The 23,213-nt window shown below is 36.9% G+C and overlaps 1 protein-coding gene across 3 annotated transcripts in view; it reads right to left on the bottom strand.

Moving 5' to 3' along the window:
• Positions 1-23,213, bottom strand: part of itpr1a (inositol 1,4,5-trisphosphate receptor, type 1a) — a 34,524-nt gene that overhangs the window by 6,166 nt on the left and 5,145 nt on the right. Inside the window, exons 4-47 of one of the 3 annotated variants that reach the window (XM_026260155.1) lie at positions 22,969-23,084; positions 21,468-21,554; positions 21,164-21,322; positions 20,918-21,016; positions 20,481-20,564; positions 20,223-20,369; positions 20,031-20,126; positions 19,537-19,691; positions 19,357-19,456; positions 19,108-19,268; positions 17,948-18,089; positions 17,698-17,856; positions 17,408-17,580; positions 17,033-17,152; positions 16,320-16,514; positions 15,991-16,242; positions 15,757-15,898; positions 15,426-15,573; positions 13,149-13,339; positions 12,795-12,921; positions 12,660-12,714; positions 12,412-12,577; positions 11,913-12,080; positions 11,675-11,752; positions 11,436-11,573; positions 11,227-11,352; positions 10,012-10,212; positions 9,775-9,890; positions 9,316-9,451; positions 9,062-9,187; positions 8,858-8,986; positions 8,651-8,771; positions 8,170-8,354; positions 5,151-5,299; positions 4,874-4,985; positions 4,507-4,542; positions 3,680-3,727; positions 3,322-3,448; positions 3,066-3,238; positions 1,853-2,036; positions 1,386-1,639; positions 980-1,180; positions 737-847; positions 136-231 (exon numbers count right to left, since the gene is read on the bottom strand). In XM_026260155.1, the coding sequence (XP_026115940.1) occupies positions 136-231; positions 737-847; positions 980-1,180; positions 1,386-1,639; positions 1,853-2,036; positions 3,066-3,238; positions 3,322-3,448; positions 3,680-3,727; positions 4,507-4,542; positions 4,874-4,985; positions 5,151-5,299; positions 8,170-8,354; positions 8,651-8,771; positions 8,858-8,986; positions 9,062-9,187; positions 9,316-9,451; positions 9,775-9,890; positions 10,012-10,212; positions 11,227-11,352; positions 11,436-11,573; positions 11,675-11,752; positions 11,913-12,080; positions 12,412-12,577; positions 12,660-12,714; positions 12,795-12,921; positions 13,149-13,339; positions 15,426-15,573; positions 15,757-15,898; positions 15,991-16,242; positions 16,320-16,514; positions 17,033-17,152; positions 17,408-17,580; positions 17,698-17,856; positions 17,948-18,089; positions 19,108-19,268; positions 19,357-19,456; positions 19,537-19,691; positions 20,031-20,126; positions 20,223-20,369; positions 20,481-20,564; positions 20,918-21,016; positions 21,164-21,322; positions 21,468-21,554; positions 22,969-23,084 (6,089 nt within the window). The remainder of the gene's footprint in view (positions 1-135; positions 232-736; positions 848-979; positions 1,181-1,385; positions 1,640-1,852; positions 2,037-3,065; positions 3,239-3,321; positions 3,449-3,679; positions 3,728-4,506; positions 4,543-4,873; positions 4,986-5,150; positions 5,300-8,169; positions 8,355-8,650; positions 8,772-8,857; positions 8,987-9,061; positions 9,188-9,315; positions 9,452-9,774; positions 9,891-10,011; positions 10,213-11,226; positions 11,353-11,435; positions 11,574-11,674; positions 11,753-11,912; positions 12,081-12,411; positions 12,578-12,659; positions 12,715-12,794; positions 12,922-13,148; positions 13,340-15,425; positions 15,574-15,756; positions 15,899-15,990; positions 16,243-16,319; positions 16,515-17,032; positions 17,153-17,407; positions 17,581-17,697; positions 17,857-17,947; positions 18,090-19,107; positions 19,269-19,356; positions 19,457-19,536; positions 19,692-20,030; positions 20,127-20,222; positions 20,370-20,480; positions 20,565-20,917; positions 21,017-21,163; positions 21,323-21,467; positions 21,555-22,968; positions 23,085-23,213) is intronic. The other 2 variants (XM_026260161.1, XM_026260169.1) reach the window with 2 other exon arrangements.

Genomic DNA, 23,213 nt, shown 5'->3' with positions numbered 1-23,213 from the left:
CACAGCCACGGTTGTGCAGATGTTGAAGACAAAGAATTTTCATAGTTCACTATCTGTCTACACAGAATGACTCCAAGATACAGTTAAAGCAATGACAGAACCAGGATGTACTGGGATAATAACTAACACACTCACCAGTTCTTTTGGTCTCATGTTGTACAGGATTCTCTCTGCGTTCTCACTGTCATGACGGCTCTCCATGATGGCCAGAAGTAGCTTAGAAGCATTATTCTAACGAAAAAGGACAAATAATGCTACATGAAGTTTAACTGGCCAAAGTATTAAATAAAACTGTCAAAAAATAAATAAAATGACAGAGCATCTTGATTAGATTTTCTACTTCAGATTAAGTTAAATATAACATTACCATGTTCACATTACATAACATGTTCTGTAGACTTTATAGCAGTGGTTTTAAACATATAACAAATACACATTTTTCTAGTTATGTCAAGCTCAAAAATCTTTAAGTGGGTGGAAGTTGCTATTTGTGAGTAAAAGTAATCTTAAATATCCTGTAATCACAAATTAAAAGAAAAGTAATTTAAATTCATTGGTAATCAACTTCTAACCTTACTATAGTTTTAAAAGTTTCAAAATGACCAACTTTGTAATCACAGGAGAAGTACAAGAAGCCAAAAAGGACTTGAGGCCTTACCTCTTTGCAAAGTCAAATTTGATGTTACTACGAAATGAGAAGGTTTTTACTTTGTCAGTTAAGAGTCAAGTGATGTACCTTCAGTTCTAAAACCAGATCCATTCTCTTTCTGCCCAGTGGATTAATATCATTCAGAATCAATGCAATGATAATGTCAATGCCATTAGACTCATGAGTGGCAATGCAATTCTGCAAAAACAAGCATAACAAAGCACAGTCAATATGGGAAATATGTTCTTGAGCAATGGGAAGATTCTAACTGCAAAATAGAGGAAGAATAAAGGTGCTAAAACTTGATTGGGTTAGTGTTTGTGTACTTACCTGGTTATCATGACAGGGCCCTTGACAGTATTCAGTGAGGCTCTCTACAGTCTGATTAATGAGAGCCACATTATGCTGGTTGATATACAGCCCTAACAGCCCCAGGCCTCCTGTTGTACTTCCACAGATGCAGTCTAGGAACTGCAGGGTTTCACACACCAGGTTATAGTTGTTCTTGTTGTTCTGACAGCGCAGAAAATTCTGCAGGAGAAAAAAACCCCAGACATATACATGATGTATTAATCCAGTCCAAACCGGAAACGTACACAAGAACCTATGTAACAGCACAATACTGATACTATCAAGGTTTGAGTCAGGTTAGATAGTAAACCTCTAATCAGATTAGATTAAAAAAAAAGCAATATATGTGTCAGATGGATAGGCAGAGAATCACACACACACACACCTGCAGATCTCGATTATGGTTCTCACACAGCAGTTGTAGGAAGCGCAGGATTGGCTGCATGATGAGAATGACATGGCTCATCTCTCCCTGCTCTGTTCCTTTATCTCCACCCCCTTTGTCTCCATCAGTTGTGCCATAAACCTCCTCAGGATCAGCATCTCTGCGATACGAACCGTAGGCCTTCTTAGTCACAGCAGATGCCTCCAACAGCTGCTCACGGGTTTCATCAGTCACCACGACACCTGAATTTTTTTCTGGAGAGGAAGAAAAAAATTATTTCTTATCAATTATCTCATAGTGACATATCTTCTCATAAAATTAAATATCAATCTTGATAACATTATGCAGTGCTCTCAACAAGTATTTGGACATCAAACTATGAATATCACTGCATCAGCAAACAAAATATCAAACCAAGTGATATTTTTTGTAAAGAAAGATAGCGTAGGATGAGAGACAACCCCAACCTCTCCGGCGTTGTGGGCTATCTTTGTATGGAGTGTTGTCATCACGCCGCTTGTTGCCCAAGTCACTGGTGTTGACGGTAACCGTGGCTTTGATTTCCAACTGAGCAGCTTTCATTCTATCATAAAACACCCTAAAAAACTTTTCCGAAGTTTTGTCTTCTGTTAAACGTTTGAAGAAAGAGTGCTGAAAAGAAATAAGAATACAAACATAAATTTACCATTCATTATGTTCATATAGACCAACGCTACTTCTGCGTCATCGAAGGTTAACGTCCCTTTTTGGGGGAAAACAAACGGATTCCCCTGATACAGAACTCGCTCTAATTTCTTGATAGCAAAAATGGCAGAAACGTACACACTCTGTATTTAATGAAGCTACTGGATACGGTGTTTACAGATGTTTCTCTTTGAAATGGTCGAAAACTGGATTAATAACCCCACGCAGTGGCCAAATATGGACATCTAACGTTACCATTATCTCGTGGAATCACCAAGTAGCCTACTTTTGTCATTAACATACTCACAGTATGATAAACTAGACGATGAGGCCATGTCAAGAGGAGTTGGTGGTTTACTTGGATCATATTTCACTTGATTTAAGCTATTGACAGTTTTGTTGTAGTTAGAAATACGAAGCTGCTAGTAGCTACGTGATTAACGTTAGCTCTCATTAGGCATGCTACCTTGGCTGTTAACTGATTTTAAGTTTCAAATATTCGCATGCTAGGACTAAACAATATAACTATTATACAATATCTGTTTGTAATTGTGTCTGACAGGCCTGTACACATCAGAAACAATGAAAAACAAAAGGTCCCTGGAGCGAGTTCTGTATCAGGAATCCGTTTGTTTTCCCCCAAAAAGGGGCGTTAACCTTCGATGACGCCAACGTAGCGTTGGTCTATGTTATGTTTTATGGAGAACTTCAAATGTAATACACTACTTTTTAGTATTTTTGTGGATATCGTTATAAATATTATCAGGATTCTTTGGCCTATAAAAAGTTCAAAAGAACAGAATTTATTTGAACACCATAAAAGACTTTACTCTCACTTTTCATCAATTTAATGCCTACTTGTTAAATAAACATTAATTTCTTTCAAAATAAAAGTATTACTGACCCCATCTTTTAAGCTGTAGTGAATATTGAATCATTTAATACCACAATGTTCAGTTCTACTGCTCAATCATTTTACTGACGGGCCTTTCTGACCTGTATGATGGTGTTTCCGCCCTCCAACAGTGCAATGGCCAATAGGATGCTTTCGTGGAAGACACGGTCACTGGTAGCATTCATAATAAGATCAATGACAAGATCAGATGCTCCTTCACGGTCCAGATGGCACTGCACCTCCATCAATGACATCTCAGCCCTGCTCAAACCCCCTGAGGTAATACAAACACACCAAAACTTATGTTAAATTATATCACAAATGTTCCAAGAAACTACAAAGAAAAAATGAACCCACCTGGCTGGCTTTTAATTGGTCCAACAGGAGCCAGGGTGGAGTTACTGAAGGAGGTCAGACTTTCTCTCCGCCCACCACTCTTGAAGCCATAGTAACGGTTGACGAGCAGCTGCCGTAAGGCCTCCCCCTGTGATGAGTGTGAAAGTGGGTTTCAATGTGCATTTTTTTTTTGTTCGCTTTTTTCTGTGCCATTTTTGCTTTGGCTTGTTCACATCATGGCTGTAAAGCAGTATCCTTTTAAGCAATATGTATCATACATGGGAATACATTCTGAAGGAATAGATGTAGTTGATCCAGGGCAGCTGAGAGGTACAGATATGTGGTTGTAGAACAGGGTTAGGTGAAGTTAGTGACCTACCCTCCTTTGATCCTCCAGCTGTTTTGGTGGCAGACTCAAATCCACCACCTGAGTGAGTGAGAAGAGTGGACAACAGAACACTAACACTGAGTTAGTAGAGTATCACCATGCAATAATTTCCAGCTCTATTTTAGCAGCATGCTTAGTGTATAATACTGTAACATCAGTCGAAAAAAATGACTAAAATAATGCATTTAGCTCATAGTAAACTAGTTAGTTATGCTCTGAAAGTGAGTTATAGAATTGAATCCTTATATACAATATGATTAAACAGAAAATAATGCAAAAAGAGTAGAAAACTGGACAGATTAAGTACAAGATGAGAATGTAATGGTCAGAATAAAAGGTCTGTAACATAGCAGTTAATATCCAAACTGCCCAAATATTCAGTTTTTACCCAAATGGTTTGTAAATATTAAGATACAATCAAAAGTTTGTTTCTAAATCTTTTAGAACAATCTTTAATTTTAAAATAACCACATACTGTATTAGAATCACGATCAAAGTGCTTCAAAATGGTTTGAAGAACACAATTTCTTGTGTATTTCTTATTTGAGACAGGACTTTAAAGTAGGGCATACACATTCAATGGCTTGCGCCTTTTATAAATACATTTTTCTTTCTCATCACATCTTTGGCCAAATCATGATTTACTACTTTTTAGTGGTAAAAAGTTGTTTTAGGGAAAACATCAAACCAAATCTAATACAATATGTGTACTTAGGTTAAATTTCCCATTCCAATTCTTAAGGATGGAAAAAGAAAGCAGAAAAATAGAGGATAAATAAATAAGGGAAAGATGGGATGAATGACAAAAAGAGGACAACCTCAGTGACATCCATCTCATCATCAAATCCCAGTAGCTGAAAAAGAGGAGTGAAGGACGGGGTTAATGAAAGATTGGACATACTTCAAATTAAGCCAGTAACTATTAGTGATATGAGTGTTAACATGAAGATAACAGAGGAAATGTGATCAACTCAAACTTAAAGAAAGGTGCTCTTACACAATTTGTGATTAAGGTTACACATGCAGACACTACAAATAAAGACATTATGTGTAGAGAACAATACAAACAACCTCTCACAACACTGTGACATCTGTATTCTACCTTAAAAAGGTTTTTTTTTTTTTTTGTAAGCACAGCTGAATCACTTCTATTAGGCCTTTTATTAATGGTTTTGTGGTAAATACCTTCTCTCCATATCCTCTGTCTTTGGTCATCATTTCTCTGAGTGTCTGCAGAACTTTGATACAAAGCCTCTCCTCATTTTCCTCTAGAAGTTGCTTGGTATGTTTTATCAATCTGTACAAAAAGTAGATAAAATATGCTGGTGTAATTCAAACATAAACAATGACAGCATAATATTTTATCATTAATAAATATTAAGCTATAATCCCATATTTTATTAGGGTGTTCTACATATTATTATATTGATGATATTTTAGGCACGATAAGAGTTCATCATACTTGCAGATGAAGCCTCCACTCTCACACTTGCGATGGGCTTCAGTGTGCTCTGGGAACAGCAGTTCTGGACGATGGAGAACATCCACTAATACAGACAGCTCAGCCTGAACCAGAGGCCTCAGCCGCTCTTCCAGCGCAGACACTATATCCTACAGACACACACACAAACACATGCAAAAGCACACATTCACCACACACGCTAACAAAGTAAGGCATTGAGGCAAAACAGTTGAATGCAGGTTTAATGACAGGAACTATAAGAAAAAACACGTCTGATCACTGACATGACATCAGCTCTCTTCTTTTTTTCTTGAAAAAAATGAAAAAGATAATAGACGAAAAAATATGAAAGCAGGCATAATAGAAGGTAACAAAACAAATGACAACAACATTAAAAACAGAACGATAGAAAGAAAGAGATAATTTTTTTAAATAATATAATAATAGTAGTAGTAGAAGTAACATTAGGTTGTAACATATACAAATATAATATAGACACATTTTTTGTGACATTGATTGTTTAGAAATATTTCCAGTTGATTTGGTTAATGCAGAGAAGAGAGGAAAAAAAGGATGAAAAAAATGAAGCAGAAGGATCACAGACAATGCTGTAAAATCTATAGTCTTTAAACAAATATAAGTAGATTATTAAATATAAGTGAAGATGATGATGATCGAAAGGAGATACATTTCCTCACTTGAATATGTATATAAAATAAAAAAATATTAATTATTGTTGCCATTGTTGACACTATTGCTGTTCTTGCAGCACTGACCTCAAAAATGGAAGCTTTAGCCCAAGTTCTGCCAGGAAGACTCAATCACTTCGTCACTAATTACCTTCATCATTATCCAATCACGTCTTTATACTCCTGTATAAAAGATCGTACTTACACATGTTTGAGTTCGCAGATGCCAACGCGACAACAACCTCCACCCTCCACACCACCACCAGGATGGTCCTGTCCTTACCTTCCGGGGGGTCTGCTGCGCCCCTGCCTTCGTCTTCAGGCAGGAAATGCAGATTCGCTACCCTCGGATTACGAACCATGGACGGGGCCTTCCGCCAAAGAAATTTATAATTGTGCTCGCTGAGCTGTCAATAAATGTATGCTTCGTACATTCCTCTATCTCCCGAGTCTTTCTGGTAGAAATGCATTTTTTTGCTCTTTTTATTTGACTTCTTTTGGACTAATGCACTGCAACACCCGCTGAGTGCCATTAAACAGCTTAAAAGATCAAAGACAATTTTAATATAACTCTGACTGGATTCGTCTGAAAGAAGAAAGTCATATACACCTAGGATGAATTGAGTAATTTATGAATTACTCAAAAGTATGACAGCAAATTAAGAATGATCAGAATCTGAGACTTTTTTGTCATTCTTGAAGTTCTTCCCAATTGTGTACCTCGAAGTTCTCTTCCTTTATTTTTCACTTGTTCTTTGTGTTTATAATATTCAAATTGTGCAATGATTGGACAAGGTTGTTTGAGGTCAATATTTTTTTGGCTGATCTGGTGTGCGCGGTGAAAGGTAATTGTATTGACAGTGAGATGGGTAGTTTAAAATTGGAGTGCATAAATTCTTTGATAGCCTCTTCTGGGTTTTCTTGTGCTCTTTCAGATATGTCTGAGAATATTAAGTTGTCTCACATACTTTGGCACTGGAGATCCAGGATGTTTCCTTTCCTTTGGGTGTTCTCCAAGGTGAGATTATTTATTTGGCTTTAAGAACCACTGTCTTTGTAATTCGTTGTTTACCTTTGAAGTGTTTCTATTTGAGACAGGCAAAATTCGTGACACAACGTCCTGATTTAGTAGTTCAAGAATAGCCAGTTTGTTGTTAATATATTCCATTTAGCTCACCTCTACTGTAGTAGTGTTTTGCTCTATTTCTGACGCTTCCTCCCGTCGTCTCTGTTTTTTGTTACTCTGTGATGTTACATCCATAAAAGTAATCGTCTATGAATTGTTCGAGGTTTTCGATGTTCCCAACAATTGCCGTGAAACCGTTAAAGAGACGACGCAAAATTAAGAGTTTATTTTATATATTTATATATATACAATATCGGATTGTTTTGATGTTTACAGCATTGGTGCTGCAATCTTCAAGCTGCGGTAGGGAACTTTTGACGCTCTAGCGGTTAATAAACAGAACTGCGTGAGTCTTGCGGAAGAACATCGTAGCCGAATATAAACACTTATTATAGGTGCACCCTAGTGATTCAGGACAAGCCAAAAACACGGTTTGGAAAATGAATTCATGGTGTACTCGCTTATTATATACATTTTTCTACATTTTGAACACAAAGTTACGGACTGCAGCTCTGATTGGTTATTTTTTACCGGGAGCGATGGAGTTTCTGCAAATGGCAATAGGACCACTGGGAGGAGCCAGAGGAGCTTGATTTTTTTCACAGATTATCTGTCTCATATTCTACTGTCAGGACATAATGACAGGTTTAATAAATATGTAAAAAATATTTTTTTACAAAAGTTCCCTACAGCACCTTTAAGTCACGTCCATAGTCACATGAGAATCACTTCAGAGCAGTATCCTCCTCACATCAAAGCCTCTTCAGCTTTCTTCTGAAACCCAGAGAGCTGCCTCGATGCCTACCTAGGCAGCATCGTTCTAGAGCTTCATGCTAACCATCACTGAACCTCACAAGTTAATAATTTAGAATGCTCTATATAGGCAATTACATATGCAATGCCACAGAAACAGAATCTCTCCAATTAAAAATGTATTTGTAAAATAACTGAAACACATAAAAACACATATTTAACACATATTTAAAGAACAGGCGTACTCTATTTTTAATTGATTATCAATACATTTTACTATTAAATTACTTTTTTTTTTAATCAATAATCAATTACTTCGCTGCAATGCATTCTGGAACTGCATTCTTCATCCAAGACACATGCGATACTGCCTTAGAATTTGGCTCATATGATGCTGTTTCTGTGGGCAGCTTATTAGGTTTTGGAAACAGAGCCAATAACACTCACTCACCTGAAGTCTTTCAATAATGTTGCGGTAGTCTCGGGAAGTGGTCATAACTGAATCTCTTCGGGTGGCGTTACGGGCGGACTGTCTCCAACTCTGGGCTGTTTTCTGCACTATGTTGTTGGACTTCATGAACAGATTATTCACCTGAGAGGCCACATCCACAGGAATGGCTATGGCTCTGCCTTTGGCTGCACATAAATAAAGGCACACACATTCAGGGTTATGCATTTACGAGAAAACCAGAAAGGAGTTTTAATACATACATATTTTATATCAAAATCCTTGAAAAAAAAACATTTATTATTTTTTGCTATTCCATTAGGTGCAACTAATGGTGCAGAGAACTTTGATTAAAAAAGGTTGAGAACTACTTTTCTAGGAACTTTTTTATCACAAATTTTGAGATTATAATGTTATACAATACAATTATAAAATTAAAGCTTATATTACGAAAGTTAAAAACATGCTAAAATGATGCTCTTACCCACGTCACTCAGCACTTTGATGCAAGCTTCCACATTGCCCTTCTGATTTGGGACCAGCCAGTTGCAGTGATACACACGGAAAATAGCCTGCAGCAGCTGCACAAACAATGGCTGCCGTGTCTGAGACAGAGAGAGAGATGCCACATCTGCTGATGGTCTGAAGGATGCTGAGGTGTATTGGGCTGCTGGAAGACATTGTGTATTACCTGCAAACTTGTGCTCTGGTCTGAGAACGGCGAGCTGAAGAAGGTGGTGACGATGCTCATGATGGTCTCAGTAACGTAGCGCTCCAGGACTGTGTCAGCGTGCTTACGCTCACTTGTGTTATTGCACACCTACAGGAAGCCATGCTGAATGTCTGAACATCAAGACCATAATTTGAGCATATCTGTGAGTCTGTTTTGTCTTACTCTGCAGATGTCCACCAGGAAATCATCAAAAAGTTTCCACATGTGATTGCTAGTGTAGATCTCCTTCATCTCAACCTCTGTATCCACATAGCAGTGATTCAGGAAGTTCACATAGGCCATCTTCACCTACATATGAAGTATTATATTCACATAATCAAAATCTGCATACAATGACTTTTTAACAAAAAGTAAATCTAAAAGTATTTTACACATTCATCAGACACTTTTGGGCTTTATTCCCTTGGTGCACATACATCTGGTATGCAGTCCTCGTGAGTGACCACACGTACAATATCATCGAGGGGGAGCAGGGAGTTGCATTTGATCTCAGTGTAGACATTCTTCCCTTCAGTGCACACAGCCAGCAATTCCACTAAGTGAATATGATACCTGCAAGAGTCAGTGAAACCAGATCTAATTCCTATAATGGCAAACATTTAACAGGAAAAAGCCCAAAGAACATACACTTACAAACTTTGTATGATTTTGTAAAACATAAATGACAAATAATACTTCCACCTCAGTGTAATATGACATATAATGATACATATAAGAAAAAATATAATGTCATTTACTACATAAAATGCAATTTTTTTAAATTAACTTATTTGACAGTTTATTATATTCTATTTGTATTTTTGTAGCATTTGCATTTTTAAAATGGTGTTTACATGTAAAAGTATTAATACATTGGGACAGATTAACCTCTATACCTGAGTGCACTGCTCTCATCAAGTCGTTCCCTCTCAAGGCGCATCATTTGAACCAATGATTGAAAAGATGCCCGGTCATTATAGAACACCAGCACATCCTCACCCGCTGTCACCAACTAAATATACATAAATAATATCAACAGAAACAGTCTTCACTAGTCTGATGTAAATAGGGCAGAAAAGTAGCAATCTGGGGCTTGTAGTTAAATACACTAATTGTTTGTCTGGCCTACAGACCTCAGCCATAACAATGTCTTGGCATTTCTTGATAAACTTGTTCTCAGCCTTGACGATGGTCTGGAGGAACTTGAGATAGTGGACACTGCGTCCATGTGTCTCGATGCAGTGCACAAAGTGCTGCACTACCCGCTCGTTAATCTCGCTACACAGCTGGAAATTATTCATGAAAATATGCTGCATGGTCACCGCCTCTAGAATCTAAAAACAGAAAGCCAGGGACAGAGGATTTAACAATCGAGAGTTGAAATGCACAGATAAAAATGTGTGTTTATGTATTTTAGTTTATTTCATTTATTTATACAGGGACAATGCACAACAAAAGTATTGTGCCAGAGTTAGCTATAAAGCCAATTTGCATCTGTTTGCAGGAATGTTGTTACAAAAAAATGTTAATATTCAGACACAAACTATACAATACATACAACAGATACAATATCACATCATACTCCATTAAATTAAAAAAAAGTCAATAATCACATATTTGATTTTCCTTAAGCCAAACTTTAAGTGTAGTTTTAAAAATACTAAATGTTGTATAATAATAGCTTTCTGCTAATCTAACTTAAAAACAGTTTTCTTATATTTAGTTGAACAGTCACCTCTAACTAATGACCTAGTCTGCTTGATATTGACCTCACAGAAAGTCACACATTGTTTAGAGGTGGTGGTGCAAGATAATGAAATAGTTTGTATATCAAACACATAAGCAAAAAAAAAAAGAGTCAAACATCAAAATGTATAATTTTTTTTATAATATTGCAGTGATAATAACTCCTTGGCTTTCTAGCAAACATTTTCAAAGCTTGTTAATAAATAGTACATAATAGTTTTAATGTAGATATACTTGTATGGGACCAACTTGTAGCACAGTAAGATAAATAAGGGATGTATAAAGAGTTTAGCAGCAGCCAAAGAGTTTCAGATGAAGAGGTGATTCTAGTGGGGCCCTGGATTAAGAGTATGAGGTAAAAATGACTTATTATCTCCTGAAGCTTTTTCCTATTTGACTTCACATTCCAATTTATATTAAAGTGTACAATAAAAATAAAAAGATTTCTTAGATGATCATAAAATATACTACTTAATGAAGGAGATCTATATATGCCCACTACAGTTAACGTCATACATGGAGATAAAACAATTGTTACAGAATTATATTCTATATCCACTAAAGTACTGAATTCAACTAAACTGCTGTATTAATGCTCTCACCCCAGGGTTGAGGAACAGGTTAATGTGTTTGTGCAGAAGTGCCTGGTTCTGCTGATTTCCAGCACAGAAGTTCTGAAGGAACTGATGAGCTAAAGTCATAATCTCTTGCATCTGAACATCCTCCCCCTAAAATGTAACAAGCACAAATGTAAATACATAAATCAGTGATGAACATTAACCTTTTCAGGTACGTAAAGGCTCACACACACCTTCTCATAAGGGATCTGCAACAGTTCCAGGACCACACTGTGAGCTCCCATGTTCCTGAGGAGCCGCTGCTGCTGTTTCTTATTCTTCTTGCCAGAGATTCCCTCCAAAACACACAATTTGCTCAACCTCAGGAGGATCTACACACACAAATATAACAACAAACAAAAGATATACTTCACAGAACATCCTGTTTGCTTGTCAAAGCCTACAAACTCCATAAAACATAAACACACTCCACCTCCTTCACGACTCTGTAGTTTGAGCTGCTGGTACTCTCCACTTTGGGTTTGTCTGATCTGCTTGAGTTGATGGCACCCTGTTAGAGCAGAAAATAACATCACAATTATATAATATATAATATCCAATCATAATATAGTTCACTAGATTTCTGAAAAGAGAGATTATACTGAATCTTCATTTCAGAGGTTTTATTAAAAGTGAATTATGGACAAATAATAACAAGATCACATCCAGACCTTGTGGTGCGCTGCATTGGCAACCTCTCCAGCGTCCAGCCCTGAGTCTGACCCCTGTCTCTTATAGACCCACAGCTCTGATTTCTCTACTATAGACCTAAGCTGGTCCAAATCTGACTTGATCTGCTTGTAATTGTCCACATCCTGACTGGTCACCAGGAGCTGAACCTAAAATAAATAAAATGCCATATGTGAACATAACACAATACAAGTGAAAAATATAAAAAGAACCAATATATGATATGAAATATAAGGTAAATGATTCATAAATACATGTGTTAAACTCATCATTTAGTACTCAGTATTGCATCATCAAAGTGATGCTGGCACTGGTGGTGGGTGAAGAGAGACCCCGATATTATTGTAAAAAGCAGTAATACATACTGCCTCATTCATTCATTAAAAGGTTTTACATTCATTAAAACTACTAAAAAACATACTGTGTAAAACTGAATACCGACAAAAGGCTGAATGAATGGATTAATGAATGAACGAATACCTGCTTGAAGGCCTGTAAGACCTCCTGCCGCTGGCTGAAGTGTCGGAAGAGGAGGTGAAGGGCTCGTGACACCAGTGGAGGATAGTCATGCATGGTCAGGTGCAGTAAGACCCTCAGAAACGTCCTGCCACCGTGATCATCAAGATCCAGCCGGGTGTTTTCCTCACTAGATACACAAACACACACAGATTCACACACATACAGCACACAAACATAACACAAATTATCAAAGAGCACAACCTTCTTACCTTCCTCCAAAAATCCCCTCCGCTTGCTCTTCAATGTGTTCAAAGTCCAGAGCTCCTAACAAAGGCAGAGGTTATTCAGACAACATTTACCCATACCAGCTGATACTGACACAAACATACACTTGCTCATTTCACCTTGAACACTGGAAGGAGAGTCCTGGTTTACAGACGGCTCTGTCTGAGAGACGCTCTCATCGAACTCTGTTTTAAAGATACAGAGCAAGCAGGAGATCCTGTAGTCCAACCTGACATTTAGAATGAACTACATAAAAATGAGACAGTCAGTAAAATTTGTTTAACTTAAACTCCACAAGTTTGCATATCCTGGGCATTCAGACCATGAATTTCTCAAACAATGATTTAAACAGAACTACATTCACATACACTTATGCATTTAGCAGACGCTTTCATCCAAAGCGACTTACAGTGCTATACATTTTTTTTTACCAGTATGTAATTACAATCCAATTACAGACTAGGTTTTAACACCTGTAGGATCTCAATGATCTTGAGTTTGGTGTCCATCACCAGTATGTCTTGTTTCTGAGGTTCACTCTGGGCTTTGACTTCATCTCTGTTTGGAGGGTTGTGGTTGGTGGCTGGCAGGAATCCCCCACCCCTCAAGACCACCTGTGTCATCAGCTCTCCCACTCCATGGATGGACCGCATCACATTACTTCCTATAGAGATGGTCAGAATAAGAACGTGAGCGCACTTTTAAATAAGAAATTTTTCAGCAAATCAGTCTGACGTATTTAGTACTTGAAGTGAAAGCTATTTCATTAACTTTATAATCGAGACTCTAAAAATAGTCGGATCCACATGAAAAATACACATGAGAGTCAGTTGGAACTACATTACTATAGTACTGAAGGTTATTTGTATACAAACACTTAAATTACACTTAATGAAAGGGATAGTTGACCCAAAAATGAAAATTCTGTAATTAATTACCGTCATGTTATTTCAAACCCGTAAGATCTTCATCCAAGGGCTACATTTCTGGGCTTGCCTTGTGAACATTTCAGTTGTGTTGCTTTCTATGGACGGTCAATGAGTTCTCAGATTTCATCAGAAATATCTTAATTTGTGTTCTGAAGATGAACAAAGGTCTTACGAGTTTGGAACGACATGAGGCTGAGTAATTAATGACAGAATTTTAATTTTTGTGTCCTCTTAAGTTTTTATAATAATAAAATAGCAATTAAATTATTATATTTCTACTCCAATTCGTTTTTTGAAATATAACCATTAAAATGGTTGCTGTCAAAAAATGTATTCAAATATTAATTAAACATTGAAGAACAGCAGAAATTACAATAAATGTTATATGGTGCATATATTTAGCAAAATGCTGCTCTCTAGTTAATTTTTTAAGATGACTAACGAGTTTATGGTCACTGAATAGGTTTTTCTGATGTAAATGTGACGTTATGTGTCACTGTTTACAAGCTGTTATATTCATGTCTTTGCATGGTGAGGGATTACATGAGACAGGAAGGATTTCAATAAGTTGTACACTTTCTTTTCATGTTTATTTTATGCTGAAACTGCTATTGAAATGGCGGAGACAATCAGTTCACGTGCACTTCGTCCAGCCACATGTCTTGAACTGACAGCACTATGGTGGATCTGTCACTACACATCAGACAGCAACAAAACAGCATTTATTATTTGAGTACTTTTATTAAATGGACAGAATTTGAAATCTGAGACTTTGTTTCATTTCAATAGTAACAAAGCACAAACCTTACTGTGAATTACTGGATGAAAGGTGCGTTACAATGTTCCAGTCATTAACTTAAAAACTGGCTTGACTTATCAATTCTTGGGATTTAAGGGATATTGTTTCATAAGAATGAGAATCAATTAAAATCGAGAAATTTTGAACCCAGCCCTATATTATTACTAGGGAAAACATGCAGTTGAATAAATGATGACAGAATTTATTTATTCATTTATTTTTAATTAACTATCCCTTTAATGTTTTAAATAAATGAAATGATACTCTAAATAAGAAACTAAAACTAAAAGCAGATGGTGGTAAATGTCTTCATGAGTTGATTCGTTCAAACGGCTAATTAATTCAGGAATGAAGTAAAAGGCTTTCTCTGTGAACGGGCTACTGAATCATTGGTTCACCCGATTCATTGAAAATGCGGAGTCATTCAGAAACTAAACACTGCTGTGTAGCTCGGAGACACACAACAGGTCTGTCATGGCTTTATAGATAATATTTTCGTTGGAAAAATTAAACAAAAAGTACAATATTGTGTTCAAATTTCACACAATATTAAGTTAACTTTTTTTTTACTGAACTGTTATATAAAATCACATTTGCACTTGTTTTCTTCATGACAAAAACAGCACTCATGTGATATTGCTCTCATAGCTTGTGTGATATTGCTTATCATATGATATAAATATAAGACAAAAACTCATACAGGGACATTTTTTTGCACCAATATCTTTAATTTTTAGGGAATAACTGCATTCATGGAGTTGTTGTCCTGTGTCATATTAGTCAACTGTATGAAATGTAAGATGAACTGTGTAAAAATATTTTAATCACGTTATTTTTTAATAACTAATTATGGTAACATGTTAAACTAACAGCCCTAAATATTAAATTTTTATAAATATATTATCCTTTTTTTAAGTAATATTTTAACATGTCTGAAAAAACTATATTCAAATAACATGTTTGACTTGAATAAATCAGTTAAGATTTCTGAGTGAATATACATATCTAGTGGTGTTTCTGACCTTTGCCACGGTCTCCAGGCAGCTTGATGGGGAAGGGAGTGCTGATATGGACACAGTCCAGGATGGCCAGCAGGATTTTGGTCAACCTTAGCAGGTCACTGAAGTTATAGAAACCAAAATAGATAAGGTTCCTCGCCAGGTTCACAACCTATAGAACAGAAAAGTTCAAAAATTGAAAAGTGTTGACATTTTTTTTTTTAAAGCAGAGCTCACATTACATTGTTAATTGTGCAAGACAAATATTGGTTTATATTGTTCAATCTATAATGAGCCTAATGTGCAAATAATAGTGAATAAGATGCAAGGATGTAACCTTCATGAGTTGACACACCTCAAAAGTGAGCTTGTTTTTCTCCTTGTCTGAAAATGGGAAACTCTGGCACACAACATTTTGCAGGTAATTCTCCACAAACTCCATCGTCTGAGAGAAGCGCTCCTTTACCTCATCACGTGATGTCCCATCGTTATCATAACTGGTCAGAAACATAAAAATGACTGGCCAATGAGCTGACCACTTACTAAAAGGGCTTTTCACTGTTTGTCTGATTCTAAAGTGACCACTTACTCATCAATGGCAATTTGAGAAGGGATTTCAGACCACAGCCGAGCATATTTGACAGGGGTAACCTGCTCCTGGGGGTCTCGGTCTACATGCATGTGCAGCATCATGCGGCAGAATGAGGCTCTGAGGTCAAAGGGCAAGTCTTCGTCTGACATGCAGCGCAGGATCAGATCCACATCCAGTTGTGCTGATATCTTGTTAATGGCCAGGTACTGCCGATCCAGACACATTCGCGCAAACAGGTTCAGCTGATACCTGACAGATGGATGTTATTTTTACATTTCTGCATCATTTTCCTCACACTGCATTTAAGTGTGGGTGTGTGTGCATACCTGTAATAATTGATAACATCCTGGTCCTCTGTGTGTCCATCTCTGGCGTCCTGTGCAAGCTCTCTGATGCTCTTACTCTTCATCTCTCCTGTACTGTCCTTCCAGAACAACCATACCTCCTCCTCATCCTCCTCTTCGTCCTCCACACTCTCGCCGAGCACTGTTCCTGGCACCTCAAATCGTGATAACACAAGCCTGACATACAAACACACACACACATTCACTCAATAATACACTCACCATTTTTAACTCTAGCATTTCATCACACTTTTTGGCATGAATCAGTGGTGATAGGATTTTTTCATTTACCCTCAATCATGTAACTGCCTGCCTGTTCTATATTGAGATTGCTGAATTATATTAGTTATATATTATGTACACAAACATATATATATATATATATATATATATATATATATATATATTATATATATATATATTATATATAAATATATATATATATATATATATATATATATATATATATATATATATATATATTTTATATATATATATATATATATATATATATAGTGTTCTGCTATACTACCTTTCAAAAGTTTAAAAGAAAAGCATTTATTTAAAATAATTTTTTTTTTAAATGTCTTCAATCTCACTATTTAATCAATTAAATGCCACTTTGTTAAATAAAAGTATTTTTTTTTAAATCATGTATTGTTCTAAATATGTACATAACATATGAGTCAGTGTACTTGGTTTCGATGAGGATGTCTGCATTGGCTGGGTCCAGCACAGCATTACAGATGAGTTCCTGAGTCACAGGGATGGATTTATTCATAGACACACACAAATCTGACAAGTAGTCCAGAAATCTAGAGAAACATGGACAAAGAAAACAAATTTAGTCAGGTCATTCAATTATCGAAAAACAGCTTACTACACTTCTACTGTTCTAAAGTCTTACTTTAAAGCATATATTTTACAGCATCTCTGTACCAGTTTGTATTTAAGATGAATCACTTTTATTCTAACATTTGTCTTTTGTTTGTTGCTTTGAGATGAAAGGGTCTGCTAAATGAATAAATATAAATGACCAAGAACATTTATGCAAATATATTTTCGCACACCTGGGCTCTCTGTTCTTGCGGACCAGGCTGACGAAGGTGTCTATCTCAGCCGCAGTGATGTGTTTCTCTAGAAGCTTCCTGTTGTTGTGCAGCAGAGCTGTAATAGTGTCTTCAGCAAGCACATCATATCCTATCTGCTTTTGCATGAAGCGGAACTGCTTTGCTATGTACTCCTAGAGAAAAAAAGTCAGAGAATGAGAGAATATATAAGGGGTTGTGAGTACTGTAGTACCAGTAGCGTTACAAATGATTTGCATTGCTTTTATTTTTATTTTAGTAGTTTAGTTTACTTGATTTTTGCGATAGTCCTGTTGTGAGTGACGTAGGACTCTGTAGCAGAGCCGACAGATGTGACGGAAGGGTGCGTGACGTTGGTCTGCGAGCTCTTCCAGACGCAACATAGGGCCGTCCCCACTATCAGTGAATGGGGCCTGCAGCAGCTTGAATATCTGGTCAGTCGCAGCACAAGATAAATTAAAATGTCATTTAAATGTTAGTGAGATGTTTTAGAACAAACCTAAGGTGTGATATAGTAAGTGCCTGTTTGAGTATGTTCTGCTCTCTCATGAGTTTCTGCCGCTCCCTGTTAGGTTTGTTGACTGTGATCTCCAGCACATCCTGAGCACTGCTGGGAATGTCCACCACAAAATACACCAGATCCTCCAGAAGCTTTGTCACTGACCTTGTGTAAGACAGTGATGGTGAGATGCATGTTTTTGTAAGTGTGAGAAGATTTAAACAATTAGCATAAAGATTGATGGGTTAAAAACACAGTAGAAGGCAGAAATTGAAGGAACTCAAAGAATAACAGGAATAAATCACAGGTGAACCAACAATGGATGGATAGATGGGTGAAAGGACAAAGAAAAGTGGACAACTGGACAGATGAAAGAACAGACAAATGATGGAAGGAAGTTCAAAAGGACAGGTAGATTGGTGGATTTATAGATGGACAGAATTAAAGGAAAAAACAAGGAAGGAAAAAATGAGAGATGGATGTGTTGATGGATGAAAAACAAAAAGAACAAAGAAGTAAAGAAAGATGAGAATATGGGTTTAAAAAAAGGTCAAATGTATCGATAAATGAAAAGATACATAAATGGTTGAAGACAGGATGGAAGGACAAATACAGAGACAGAGGATAGGATAGGTGGACAAATGGATCGATGGATGGAAAGAAAGAACTGAAGGAAGGAAGGACAGATGAATGGATGGATGATGAAAAGATTGATGGATGGATAAATTAATGGATAGACGGATGATGGATTAAGGAAAAGAACAGATGTGGAGATGGATGGATGGAAAGTTGTCAAATGGACAGATGATTGGATGAATGAAAAGATGAATAAATATTTTAAAAGAAAAAGTGAAAGGATGACAGATGGATGGATGATTAAATTGATGGCTGGATGGTGGAAGCAATAAAGACAAATGGAAAGATATGAATAAATGGATGGATGGAAAGAATAAAAATAGATGATGAAAAGATAATGGATCGATTAATAAAAAAAATTTATGAAAAAATAATAGAAGGACACACAGACAGACGGGTCATAATGGGTGACTAGATTGCTGAAAGAAAGACAGAAAGCCAGACAAACAAATGGATGGCTGGATGGATGGATGAATGGAAGGACAGACAGATGGATAGATGGATGGATGGATGTACACATGGATGAATAGATGAATGTAACCTCTACCTCCGTTCATTCTGGGTGATGGTGCCCTTCTCCAGTTTGGCTGCAATGGAAGCTAAGACTTTACTAGCATCATTAGCAAAGTCCAAATCGCGAACCTCAGCTGGAGAAACTGGCACTATAGCAAACGCCTCTTTATCTTCCTTCAGAGGAGATGTTCCTATCTGAGAAACAAATATAGAGTGAAGGAGACACACTTCAAAGGATCCATAAACCAAAGCTACAGTCATACACACACAGACAGAAACTCACTCTGAGCATGACCGGTTTCTCTTCCTCTTTATCTATTGGCTGGTTGGTGCTGTGAACCCATGTATTGGTGCAGAGATGCCTGAGCCTCACATATGAGTTTCTGACAAGTACAATCCAAAATACAGCATGGTTAATATATATGTACTTAATCAGAAGTCACAAGTCACAATCTCACTGTACCTTGGCACAAGTGAGTCTCCTCCTCTCAGGGTAGTGGGGTCAAGCTCAAAGATCGATGATATGTCATTGCCATCAGGAACGGACACCAATGTGTACATTACTTTGTCCTGAGGGTTGCGTACACGTGCTCGCATCACTTCCTGCTCTGAATCCAGCTGCGAGAGAAACAACTGATCAGTTGCTCATTCAAAATGACCGTTTTGGCTAAACTAATGTGTGTTGAAACAAGATCAACAAGGTAAAGAGAACCTCAAATGGCTCAGAATGAGCTCAGATAAAAATACAGCCACACATACTCTCAAACACCCACTCACAGAGGAATGGGTCTCCAGGCATTATTATTCATAGTTTGGATTTACATGATCACAATAAAGTGAGAACAATTAGTTAAAATCACGTTCTTTGCTCTTGCTAACATAAATAGACACACTCTGATGTATTTGCATGTGTGTTTGTGTCATGAACTCTTATTCCAGGTAACATATAGGTCTAACCTCTGCAGCAAGGTAATGGCCAGTGGCCAGATGTTTGAACCTAAAGAGACTGTTCCAGTAGCCGGCTCCGCCTCTGCAGGGATCATGCTGAACCACCTGAAAAGCATCCAAACATCGGTTTAGGTTCCCAAGCTGATAAAATCACACAAAAAAGTATCTGTTCAACTTCACAAAGTTAAGTGCTAAAATTACCTCAACCTCCCAGAGTGCTTTGCTACTAGTGGCAGAGGTTGCAGACTGGCGCCCGGTGGTACGCAAAAAGACATACTGCTTTTTTCTGTGTTCGTCGCATGTCAGAAACTTCTCCTGCTCTGCATGGAACAGCCTTACCACATCACCCTGATAAAAACGTATTTAATTAAAAGACCATAAATATTTATTCTAGTCAAATATAGGCCTTAAAAAAGTGAAGGTCATTGTTTGTGCAGTGTGGATGTGTACACAACATACTCCTTTCAAGACAACCTCCTGGTTGTCGCTCCATTTCATGAAGAGAACAATTTTCCAACTGGTGGTGCAGTTCACTGAATTCACCTGAAAGAGAAAAATATACAGCTTTAACCTATTGAGCCTAAACAGACCCCCAAAGAGAATTAAAATAACATAAAACAAGCATTAAAATAAACTAAAACAAATAAATTCAAGATATTTCCTTTTATTAAATCATTAAATTTATCTAAATGTATTAAATTTTCAGTATCCAGTATGTATACTGTGAAGAAGTAATAAAAGCTACAAAAAAAAAAGAAAAAAAAAAGAAACCAGACTGCAAGATTTAAGACTTTTTTGTCCAAAATGTCATTTTAAGATATGCAGTACAAACTGTACAGTATGCAATACACTAGTATCTTTGTTAACATAGCAATTTGTGTATATGTGTTTTTTACTTCATTGCATCCTGGATTATCAACAAGCTGATGGCTACTGGCATGTAGTGGCTGTCCAGCATTGACTGGGTTTAACACAACCTTATCTCCAATAACCACCTGAAAAACACATTAACACACACAGATACAATACAAGAGTAACTCTAATTGGTGTTTATGTAAGGTCAAGAAGCAGGACTGCCCAATTAATCAAATTAATAATCAATATTAGCATGCCTGTTTTGCAGAGGTTGATGATATACTCACATTGTCTCCAATAGAGCGGAGCTTATAGAAAGGCTGGATGTAGAACCATGAGCCTTCATTTCCTGCAGCGTCCAAGGTTACACGCATGGCGTTCTTCTCAAGAAGAGCTGGTAAACGCTTATTTACCGTCAGATACTTATTACTCTTCAAATGGAGAAGCTGCAAATGTACGTGAACAATTACACAATTTATTTGACGGGTAAATAAGTCTGAATTTCTACATATTAAAATGTTCTGTATTACACATGCAATTTAAATATTATCTAAAGTAATACTTGTGCTCATGTGCTTGTGAAGGATTTACCTGGATGACATTGCCATACTGAATGACTGTTCCTAAAAGCTTTTTGTTCTCCGATTCATTTTGTTTCTTTTCTAAATCAGCAGCATGCTAAAAACATATGTGAGGAATAAAAGAATTAGAGAAAAATTAAAACAATTGTGTTCTTGCAGGCTAGGCTCAAACCTGTATTTCCCACATGAACACCAGAAACCCAAGTAAACATGTGCAGTGACTATAGCTCTTCAGAACATCTGAGGAAGCTTCAGAGAAGTTGATAAATATACTGAACTTGCTGAACCATCCCCCAAAAAAGAGGCTGTTGAGTAATAAACAAACTTTGCTCTCTTTAATGTCTTGGAACATTGTTCAGATGGCTCACAGAGCATTCTTCACAACCGGTTTCATTTACAAGCACATCTTTTTTAATTGTCAGCAACTTTTCTTCATTCTGTGTTTATATAAGGTCATAAGCAGAAAGAACTAACTGCAGACTGAAGTCATGAAGTCTAGGAGGCTGGCTAATTTAGCCAAGCAATCACATAAATAACTTACACCAACTTTATAATTATCCAGCTGAATTAAGCAAGATTTGTTTTTAGAAGCATGGTAGGCAACTAATATAATAAATGTGTATTGATTTTAATGAGGACATGAAAGATATTTGTAAAGGAATGCTTTACATTCTTGGATGAACTTGGATGCAACCATAATCTACTACATACAAATTAATCAGATACATTTTCTTTGTGTATAAATACAGCAAATAATGTAAGATGAAGTTTCCAGTGATCTAAGGTATTTTTTTTTCTCAAGAGTACATAAGTGTTAGAGCTCAAGGTCTGGTAGGTTAGCAGGCCCTGTCAGCCTCTGCTGGTGGATGGATGGGGATTAATCTTTCTCCATTGACAGCCATTCACAAATAGCAGTATATTCTCATGAAATAAAACACATAAATCAAAATTATTTCATGTTTATCAGTTATCAGATTTTTTTTATCATGTTTGCTGCCTTTAAAGTTTTTGTGGTTTTTTTGACCTCCCAAATTCCTAAGCAAAATGTCATAACTCAATCTTGTGACAGACTCCAAAAAAACTACTGTCTGCTGACAATAATTTAAGTTGCTTCAAACCCGCCCCTTTCTTACAATCGACTTCAAGCTCACATTCAGCTGAACAGTCTCCATCTATCAAAAACTGATGGACAGAACCAAGTCCCCACCCAGCATTTTTATCTATTTGGTCATCGGTTTCCTTTGGATGTGCATCACAATATGGAAGAAAACATCGGTCACTGCCACCAATTAATTTTGAACTTAGCATTGTATTCTCAGGATAGTTGTTACTAATGGGTTTGGGACTCTGTATGTTCATGGGTTGCCAACAGATAATCATTTGAGGTGTGGATACCAATTCTAGACCAGCATTATGAGCAGTGTTATTCTGAAGTAGCGAGTGGAATTCCCTATATTAATATAAACAATACAGCTCTCACACTTAGGGAAAAGACTATGCTTCACACTCACATGGAGTTTGTTGAGCAGAACAGTCTCTGTGGTGCTGGTTCCACCTGGTTTGGCAGCTTTCCAGAACTGTTTCTGTGCAGAATATCTGTTCATGGGACACAGTCTGAACAGACAGTCTACAGAGAGAGAGAAAAAGAAAGAGGGAACATACATTTCAGTCTAGCACCGACAGATAGAACACCTCACATCCACACATTTACTGTATTTACTGTATTTCAGAAACAGCTTTCAAGATCTGCTGATGA

The sequence above is a fragment of the Carassius auratus genome, chromosome 6, assembly GCF_003368295.1.
Source record: "Carassius auratus strain Wakin chromosome 6, ASM336829v1, whole genome shotgun sequence".
In the NCBI taxonomy this organism is placed as follows: domain Eukaryota; kingdom Metazoa; phylum Chordata; class Actinopteri; order Cypriniformes; family Cyprinidae; genus Carassius; species Carassius auratus.
Note: the sequence above shows the minus strand (reverse complement) of the source record. Positions and strands in the feature narration are given on the sequence as shown.